Raw genomic sequence first — 9,985 nt, 5'->3', positions numbered from 1 at the left:
CGGCCCTTCCTCGCCGGAGGTGTCGCGCGCGCTCGGCGCGTTTAGCGGCCGAGCGGGCTTTGCGGCAGCGGCGGGCTCGGCGGTACGGAGCGGCGGCGGCGGCGGCACCGGCGGCAGCGGCAGCGGCAGCAGCAGCGGTGGCGGGGCGGGCGGCGGAGGGCGAGTGCGGCCGCGGCTGTCGGAGGCGGAGCGGAGCAGGCTGGGTGAGCGGCGCCGGTGTCGCGTCAGGCGGGGCGGCGGGTCGGAGCCAGGAGGCCGCTGCCTCCCTTTGTGTGGCCGCCGCGGGGAGGCAGCTCCGCCGCGCCGGGCCCGCGGTCACCGAGCCCCTCCGCCCGGCCCGGCCGCGGCCCCCTCGGCGTTGCCGCCCCTCACCCGCGTCCCGACCGCGCTGACCCCGGCGTCTCCCTCAGCCCTCCCCGCTGGGTCCCCCGCGCCTTGTCCCGTCAGCGGTGACAGCCGGCGGGCGGCCGCTCCCGGGGCCTCCGGAGCCTGTCCCGCCCGGGTGGGCGGCAGCGCGGGTCGGGGAGGGGACATCGTCCTGTCAGGCCGTGCGGGCTCCGGGAGGGGTGGGGGGTTGGCTTTGTCTCCTCCTTCCCCGACCGACAGCAACACCTGGCAACCCGGGCGGGGAGGTGAGGCGCTTTGCCGCTTTGTTTCTTGTCCCGGCGTTGATAGAAGCGTCGATGTGCTGCGCCTCTCGGTTCTTCGCCAACTTTGGGCTTTGGTAGTGGCTGGCTTCTGCCGTCCGCCTTTGCCGATGTTGTGGCTGGTTTCGATGCAACCGGTGATCGGGGGAAATGCTGGCTGCTTCCCTCCCTGGTTCCACGTACTAAATTTACCATGATTTAATGAGCATTTCTGTTGAAACGTGGGAGAGCGCCTGGTAACGATAAAATGTTTTCTGGGGTATCTGTCAGATTTTAGCTTTTTTTTTTCTGCTTGGAGGTAGAAAGCGAAATGTGTGCTAGACCTCACTGATGTGCTTCAAGTCACGTTATCTCAAATGCCCATAAAGAACTGTTCATTTAATGAGGTTAGACTGAGTAATACTTGCGGTGATCGCTCTTGTACAGCTTTCGGGAGAGGGAGTCTCCCACCCGTTGTGTGTATATTGGTATATGTGCACGTTAGTAATGGCCAAAGCATTTCTTACAAAGGTGTCTATGGTTATGTGACATTTCTACGGGTGGTGTGAGCAGTTATTAAGATGCCCAAGCTCCTGTTGCAGAGGAGGTGGCTTGTTTGTAGTGGTGGAGATTCTTAGCTAGCAGTTACATTGCGGAAGAAAGTCTAGGAGACGTGTTCTTAAGTAAAACAGAATATGAGTCTGTGCGCAGTAGGATTACCTGTGTTTATGAGCGTGGAGATCTAGAGAGAAGTTTGCATTTTGGAGCTGGACATTCGGTAGGAGTTTTACATAAGCACTTCTCTCGCTGGATGTTCATGATGTTGTTCGGACCGATATGTGGTTTGCACCTTCCTCGGTTGCTAGAGGAGAAGAATGTTTTTGGAGGCTGCGTACAAATGGCCAGGTGTCTTGATCGTACAAGTGTACACCAGCATCTGCGTATGGCTGAGAGGCGCAGTGTATGTGCCTCAGGTAACGGCCGTGGAGAAGCCTACGTGCAGTTTGCAGGCAGGGGCTCCCCAAACCTTTATTTCAGGATGGGACTGGACTGAGTGTGCTTTTGGGTTCCTGGGTGAACCAGAGTTATTGATTCCAGTAGTCCCTACTGCCATTTTTTCACAACCAAGAACTTGTGTTTTCTAGCAGCCTCCGCATCAGCACACGCCTGGTGTCAGCCATTCGATACTGTAGCCCTCAGATAAAAGTTGGAAGCAGTGCCAAAGCAGCAGGCTGGTTGTCTGTTCCTGAGATGAATTGCCTGCTGATAAAGCACAAAGTTTCTGTGTGTGTGTGATGAAAATGTCCAGAATATCGAACAGGAAAACAATCTCTCGGGGGTTTGATTGAAGGCAGTAGTTGTATGAACTAAATAGAAGCAATCGTTTTGCCATAAAGTGGTTCTGTACATTTCACGTGAAATTTCAGAAAAAAAATTGGAGTTGGAGACTGCTTAGAAATTGAAACAGTCGTATGTTTAGTGAATTTGTATGGCTGGATCCTTAATGTTGCTTACTTACGAGGATAAAAATTCACTCTGAAGACTGATGGAGGTGCATCATCACTAGAGAGTACATTAAATGTTGCTTGACTTTAAAAATTATATTCTTATTGTTATAAGCACTGTACTGCTTCACATGCTGTAAGTTTTACTGCTTTCTGGTTTTTACTCTCAGGTCAGATATTGCTTATGTTTACTCTCTGCTCTGCTTGATGAATCATTCTCTTGCAAGTGGCTGTGAAATCTGTAATATGTATTCAGGAACATTAGAGAAATGTGTTTTACTGTAGAAATGACAGAAATGTCTAGCATTCTGTGTACAAAATTACTTTGTAGAGTTTCTGCTAGGCTAAAAAAAGTTACCTTCTGTTTCTTGCTTTTTTCCTCTGTCACTGTAATTATTCAGTTTATTCTTTGATGTTATTCTTTGTCTATATTATATTTATTCTTAATATTTAAGAATCTGTCTATATCTACTTTCAGTTTTCTTGTCTCTCTCTTTCCTTTTTCTTGTCTTCCAGTTTTGACTGTACTAACACCATTGCTGATTTGCTACTCTTAGAGTGTTACCTTCTCCCAGTATCTGTACTTGACCATCAGACACTATGAGGAGACTGGCTTTTCGAGGTGCTGGTTGTACTCTGGTAAATCTGGTAAATTATTGATTGTATGTGCACCATTCTCCCCATTTCTCTGCCTTAGGCTTTTGCTTTTCTTTATCCTAACTGTTAATTATTCCTGCTTTATTAATCTCATTTGTGTGCTTGAAATTTATTTGGTCTCTAACATCAATACTCTAATGCAGTTACATTGTGCTGCCATACCTTGTAAATTAACTGAATGCTTCCTAAAAGTAGTTCCTTGATTCGGTTGGAAAATGGGCGTAGGCTGGGATAGATGGATTTATTCTGTCTTCAGCCTTTGAGACAGCTGCAAATAAAGATATTTTTATGATGCTGTCACTGGAAATTGGGAAAGAGCCAACAACTTGTTCCTTAAATCACCATACTTGTTGGATGGTGGTTATTCATTTGTCACTGTTTGTGTTGATAAATGGAAGACTATGGCCAAAAAAGGAGCTCGCTGCTTCTGTTTCTTGGTGATTGAGCCATTCATCCTACACTTAAAGTGGGAGTGGTAGGTCACACGATGGTCCAGACCTTTTTTTTGGCTTGAATCTAAGACAAGGTGTTCAATAGCTGTTTGAATTTTAGTCTGTGATCTGTTTTGTTCATGGGTTTTTTCTTTGTTTGAGTTTTTTGTTTGTTTTGTTGTTGTTTTTTTTAATTATTTTTAGATTTGGCATGGAATGGCATGCTTTTACACTAGAACTGAGCACTTGTCTGTGTACAGCTCTTTCTTTTAAAACAGCAGTTCTCATTTAGTTATCATGCATGGGATGAGGTATCAAAATGTAGATAGTTTAAGAACGTGTCCTAGTAAGGGCTGCTAGATTCATCTTCATCACTGTGAGCCCTAGGCTTTCTGACATTGCTGTCATCAGTAACTATAAAACTGTAGGACCATTCTGATTTCCCTTTGCTCCTGCCAGTTTTCAAAAACTGGTGTTTAGATATGTGGCTTAACTGAACTGTAGTGTAGAACAAACGCATGTGACTCGTCGTAAAGCATTGCTGGCTTCATAGTTAGCTCTCAGCAGCGAGTTTGGATGCAATGCCATGAGTTTAAGAACATGTCTCTTCATTATAGAAGAAGTTGGATTCCATGGGTTCCAAGAGGCGAAGAGCTACCTCGCCTTCCAGCAGTGTCAGCGGAGGAGACTTTGATGATGGCCACCACTCCACAAATATACCAGGCCCAAGCAGAAAGAGGAGGAGACTTTCCAATCTTCCAACTGTAGATCCTGTTAGTACTTTTGTATTATGCACAACCTTTTTTCTTGGGAATACTGTACCCCTGTCTGGGAAATGCTGGGTTGTAAAATGGGTGATCATATGTAGTAGATATACGCTGTCCCTGAATCTGTTGCTGCCCTGGCTAAGCTTTGTTTAGGATCTTGTTCAGCTTTGGCTTGTTTTTGTCTCCCCAGTTTCCCCTTTTTCTTTCCCATTTTCCTTTTGCTACTTTTTTTTTTTGCTGGTGATTTTAGCAGATGGAAGGATGTTGGAGAAGGAGCTGAAATCATAACATGCAAAAGTTGAGAGCTATGTCTGAATAGCAAATGCAGAGAGTGATAAGCGAGGAACAGCACAGGCAGTGATTGCTGAAGTGTACAATGTCTGTTATGTCTTTAACAGTCTAATTTTAATTAATTGCAGGGCAGAAGAACCCCTGTTGTTTTAGATGTCTGTAACTCAGAGAGAATTGTACTGAATTAATTTACATTTTGGGTGTTTTACTTAGGGAACTTTCTTTCAATGCTAATTCTTTGTACAAAAAAAAAAAAAATTCTGCAGTACCTGGCATACTTGTCAGGTATCATTCCAATGTGTGAGATCCACCAGTTTCTTCACACTTCTGCTTTTGAGCACGCTGTGGATTGGCAGCTTGTCTTTCCCCTTGTAAGCAGGGTTTGATTTGTTATCTGCTTAAAATTTTCTCCTTTTTGTTGCTTTATTGTTCTTGAATTTTAGATTGCTGTATGCCATGAACTTTATAACACCATCAGAGATTACAAAGATGAGCAGGGGAGGCTCCTTTGTGAACTTTTCATTAGGGCACCGAAGCGAAGGTAAGACCATGGTTCTGGTTAAGTCTTGACCCTGAGATTTAATCAAGGAGTAAGTGGATGTTGATGAATACTTCAACATTAATAGCTGTGAAAAATTTAAGCTAAATTTGTCATAGTTTCACATCACTGTTTGATCTGAGTATTTGATGTAATTATTCAATGGGTCATGCAAACATTGATGCCCTTTTTCAGACAAAAAAGGATACCCTGAATTAATATAAAATGTTTCTTGTGACACCTGCTTAAAACATCTATGTCTTTGACTATAGAATATTCCACATAAGTGGTGGAATGTAATACTAAGGGTGTATCTTGGGAGGATTTATAGAAGTGACCCTTGAAAATGCAATAGATAAAGTAAGAAACTGAATTTTATCTTAAAGTCAGAAAATTCAGGATGATAAGAGAATGTGTAATAAAGTAAGCTTACTAATAGACCACTGTCCAGATCTTTTAGCTGCAACAAAAATGTATTGGAACTTTCTTTGTTTTATTTAGTTATAGACACATAGAAACTTTAGTGCTGTGGTTTTGGTTTTACTGCTTAGAGTATAATGATTGTTTTTGTCCTTGTGACAGAAATCAGCCAGATTATTATGAAGTGGTTTCTCAGCCAATCGATTTAATGAAAATCCAACAAAAACTAAAGATGGAGGAATATGATGATGTGAATTTGCTGACTGCCGATTTTCAGCTTCTCTTTAACAATGCAAAGGCTTACTATAAGGTGAGGAAAATACATATAAAGGCTCAAATTAATTGTAAAAGTGGTAGAGATGTGTTCATATTCTTCCTTGGTTTGGCCAACAAACTTTTCCATTTAGCCTTTACTGTTGGTAAGAGAACAGCACACATCGCAGTTATTGGCATATATTTCTGTAAGTTTGACCGTATCTTTGTAAGATGTCCTACTATAGCAATTTTTCTGTTGAAAACTGTACAATATCGTGGGGAGGGTCTTTGTGTAGTAGAGATAGAAAGCAAAAATAGAGATGTAAACTGGGAAAAATATTCTTCAGTCAAAGCCTTCCCATTTTACAACACACCCTGTGTCACCTTTTGAAGCGGAAAAAGATATTTTTTTCCCCAGAAGGAAGAGTTTATAAATAACAGCAAGCATACAGTAGGAGTGTTGAATCTTTATCTTCAACCAGTCACACAATAATATGGAAAAAAGGCACACTGATTATCATGGTCAGTGATTATCGATAGATTGTGAGTGTACGTCACGATGTATTTCACCAAGGGTGCAACCCCCATGTCCATACCTTCAAACTGGGTGAGTGTTTTATTTTAGATGGTAATGGTTTTTATTGCAGTTGCCATAAGGAAGTGGGGAAAAAATTGGATTAATCTCATTTAATGGAAGGCCGAGTTAAATACATGAAACAGTGAAATTGTATGTAGTGACTGAGATGATACAGAAAATCTAAAACTGCAAATATTACATTTCATATATCTTTGACTTTGGAGATGATCCAAATGACTGCTTTCTGAATAACCCAACCAGTGTAACCAGGTGACATTCAGAAAAGCAATGTTTATTTTGTTTATGTTTGTGTGTTTGTGTGTACCTGTTTGAAAAACAGATTGATGGATTAACACATCTGCACATTCTGATTACAGTAAAACATGTACAGAGATTTCCAAATTCACTGTGTAATCCTGAAGCTTTGCAAGGCACTCGCCCATTAATGTTGGCTTTTTCATGGTTTCTGCATGAGGAAGGAGGACTTGATGGCAGGAAAAAATGATGAGAGTTTGGCAAAACGTGTGCTGCCTTTGCCTACAGAATAGTGGACTCAGAATTATGCTTGTATCGTAGAAGTTTTGCGTGTAGAATAGAAATAGGTAGCCATCAGTCTGGGGTGAAGGAATGTTGACATTTCCAGAGAAATATAGAGATGTGAGCTGGAGGTATGGCACACAAACATAACCTCGTGATTTTTTATCTTGTACCTTACCCACGCAGTTCCAATAACACATATAGAACAGGGATGGCTGATTTGCTCTCAGGGTCTTTACTGCAGCAGGTGTTTTATTGGCAGTGCTAGATTAGAATGGAAACCTTTGTGGTTTTTAGTATTTTGGTTCAGGTCTTACACTTTTTATCAGCTTGTATTAATATAGAAGGAAGCAGACTAGTGGAGCAGAATACCTTTTAAATTAGTTCCTCATAATTAACACCTGGTCTAATGTCTTGAGAATATCTAAGCCTAATAAGGTAAGCTTAAGAATAGAATGATAGCTTGGAAAAGACCTTGAAGATCATCGAGTCCAACCATCCACCCAACACCACCACGCCTGCTAAACCATGTTACGCTGCAGCAAAGCCTAATGATTTCTCCAGATTCATGGAATAGGCTTGTCCAAGCCTCAACGCAAGTAATTTTATTGCTAAGTTTTCCTAAAGACTTAGATGCTTTGGAGTGATGGAGGTTGTATTTTCTAGTGCTTAGCGTGATCCTTAACATCTCTGTTCAAGAACAACTGAAGCAGGAGTTTCGCAGGTTTTCTATGATTTATGTAATGCATTTAATACCTTTCAACTAATAATTTATAAATTTCCTTCAGATAAGAATGATCTGAATTTTGAGTAGAATGTGTGATTTGTTTTTGCAGCCTGATTCTCCTGAATATAAAGCTGCCTGCAAATTATGGGAGTTGTATTTGCGCACAAAAAATGAATTTGTTCAGAAAGGTGATGCTGAGGAGGAAGACGAAGATGAGGAAGGACATGACAATCAAGGCGCAAATTCTGAATTAGTAAGTGTGGGCATGACAGCTGCAGCTGGAGGAAACCATGGCTGTGTATGTCAGCTGACTTGGAGAGGGAGACTGGCTTCCATGTGTGAAAAAGCATTAAGTCTTTTCATAGTTAAATTATGCCCCAAAAGGTATTTCTTATACAAGTTTGTGAGTTAATAATTTCACAGGGTTGCATGTGTGTTCACTTTTGCCTAGGAAAAAAAAAAAATGTTACGAGGTTTTCTGGTATGGATAAAATGTGGTTCTGGTTTAGTTGGAACTAATATGATGTGTGCTTGATATCATGCCAACACTAAGGTTTGATGCAAGCAAGCTTCATGTCTAATGACATTGTTTTCCGGTGTGTGTCCCATTCAGTTAGTGCAGCTGTTTCTGGAGTGTTTTGTAAGCCAGATATGATGATAGGAGGTCTGGGCTTGTCTGGTTTTTGTGATGTGGGGATGCATGTTGTCATTGATGGTGACAGTCAAGTCTGTTCTAGCAATATGTAACGTATGTCTGACAGTCTGTAGTGTAAATATGAAATTAAAGTTTTGTCATGCATAAACAATGTTGTTTTCAAAAGTTGCAGCTGTGTTTTGTAGCTGATTTTTTTCTGTCTTTGAAAAGTAAGTTCATATATTTCAATGCAACTATTAAAACTATTCAGTGCTACTATTAAAACTTCTTGTGATGTCATTTCTTATGCTAGTCATCTCCAGGTTACCTGAAGGAAATTCTTGAACAGCTTCTTGAAGCTATAGCTGTTGCCACAAACCCATCTGGACACCTCATAAGTGAACTGTTTCAGAAACTTCCTTCTAAAGTGGTGGGTATTTTAATAATATTGGTTATGTTCTAAATTGGAAACCCAGACGTTTATAGAACTGATGTTATGCACTATGATGGGCATGCTCAGGATGCAGTTCTTTGTTACTGTCTCATCAGTGGCAAACTCCAGCTGTTTTTAGAGCTTCCCTCCCTTCTTTGCTCCTACCCACTTGTTCCCAGTCCATCGTTGTAGATTGGGGCTTGTCCTGTTCTGCCAGTTCAGTTAATTGGGGTTTTTTGGTGCAGTTTTTAATCTTTTTAAGTATGTCAGATTTCACTGTTCTGTTTCAGGGTGTGGTGTAGCAAGTTTAAACAGCAAAATAAATACTCTGAAGACCATCAGCATGTGTTTGGCTTTGAGACAGAGCTGTTCCTTTATGTCAGTTTATTGATGAATTAGAATTCCTTGTATGTGCCTTATGATCTGACTCACCCTAGATGAAGCCCAGTGCTGTGTTTGTGAAGCTTACACTGTTCTTACCTGCAATTCATCTAATAGCTCATTCTATAAGCTGTTAGAACAAAAGCTTTGTGACTGTTTATAGTAATACATAAATTATTTTTGTTTTCCAGCAATATCCAGATTATTATGCAATAATAAAGGAGCCCATAGATCTTAAAACTATTGCCCAAAGGATACAGGTACAGTATGAGCATATTAGTCTGTCATAGTGTAGACTTTAGTCTGTCATAGTGTAGACTTGTTAAACAGGAGGCATTGTAAAATAGGAAAGGCAATGTGTTTTTTCCCTGCTACTTAAAAATCTGCACACTATACCAATATAATGTTCTGTCCTGGTTAATGCTGCAGAAGTATCTGTGTTGAAGATCAAGCATTGTAAACTGTAGTGTGCTGGCATTGAGCCTGAATATCTTGGGTTCCTTGATGTTTAATGGTTTAAAGTAGTTCCTTGGCAAGTACTGCTAATGTAAAACATTGAGATATTAAAGCTTGGTTGTGCGTTATCATCACCTACTTTTGTTCTAGTGCTATAAATAGATGCTTTATACTGATGCATTTTTCATCTTGCATCTCCAGTAATTTGAATACTGTTCTGTTATTCTAGCATTTTGTATACTAGTGGGGAATAGCACATAGGCTAACTGAACTAGCGAATAAAGGTAAAATAACATTTTGTTAGAACCCTTCAAAATGAAGATAGTCTAATGTATTGTATTTTTTTCGATCTTTTACTCGGCATTCATAAGCTCTATAAGGACTTGGCACTTATGTTTGTTACTGTCGTTTTTGATGACTCTTTCCAGATACTTACTTGTTGTCTTTATAAATGTGTTCTTGTTTTTCTGTAAATGTTCCCTTTATTCTATATGAATTTCCTTTGCTTTTCACTATTGACTGAAGTGTCATGCTATCTGAAGGCTGCCATTTTAACCAGTTCTGGTTTTTGTTGTATAGAATGGAACTTATAAAAGCATTCATGCAATGGCCAAGGATATAGATCTTCTGGCAAAGAATGCCAAAACCTACAATGAGCCTGGATCACAAGTATTCAAGGTTAGTTTCAGTTGTGCATAGTTTGATTTGAGTTCAGATTTTCTTTACTACTTTCTGTGCTGATTGATCCTT

The 9,985-nt window shown here is 41.0% G+C and overlaps 1 protein-coding gene across 9 annotated transcripts in view; it reads left to right on the top strand.

The window, feature by feature from the left end:
* The first annotated feature begins 118 nt into the window (after window positions 1-118).
* PBRM1 (polybromo 1) overlaps window positions 119-9,985 on the top strand; it is a 67,051-nt gene continuing 57,184 nt past the window's right edge. For 5 of the 9 annotated variants that reach the window (XM_075432331.1, XM_075432332.1, XM_075432327.1 and 2 more), the window contains exons 1-9: window positions 142-203; window positions 2,648-2,770; window positions 3,837-3,992; window positions 4,721-4,818; window positions 5,398-5,545; window positions 7,441-7,584; window positions 8,279-8,395; window positions 8,971-9,039; window positions 9,815-9,913. In XM_075432331.1, coding sequence (XP_075288446.1) covers window positions 2,732-2,770; window positions 3,837-3,992; window positions 4,721-4,818; window positions 5,398-5,545; window positions 7,441-7,584; window positions 8,279-8,395; window positions 8,971-9,039; window positions 9,815-9,913 — 870 coding nt within the window. In that variant the 5' untranslated portion in view covers window positions 142-203; window positions 2,648-2,731. Of the gene's footprint in view, window positions 204-2,647; window positions 2,771-3,836; window positions 3,993-4,720; window positions 4,819-5,397; window positions 5,546-7,440; window positions 7,585-8,278; window positions 8,396-8,970; window positions 9,040-9,814; window positions 9,914-9,985 lie in introns of all 9 variants that reach the window. The other 4 variants (XM_075432329.1, XM_075432325.1, XM_075432330.1 and 1 more) reach the window with 3 other exon arrangements.

Source organism: Opisthocomus hoazin, chromosome 11 (genome assembly GCF_030867145.1).
Source record: "Opisthocomus hoazin isolate bOpiHoa1 chromosome 11, bOpiHoa1.hap1, whole genome shotgun sequence".
Classification (NCBI taxonomy): domain Eukaryota; kingdom Metazoa; phylum Chordata; class Aves; order Opisthocomiformes; family Opisthocomidae; genus Opisthocomus; species Opisthocomus hoazin.
The sequence above is the reverse complement of the archived record's forward strand: the minus strand, read 5'-3'. Positions and strand labels throughout refer to the sequence as shown.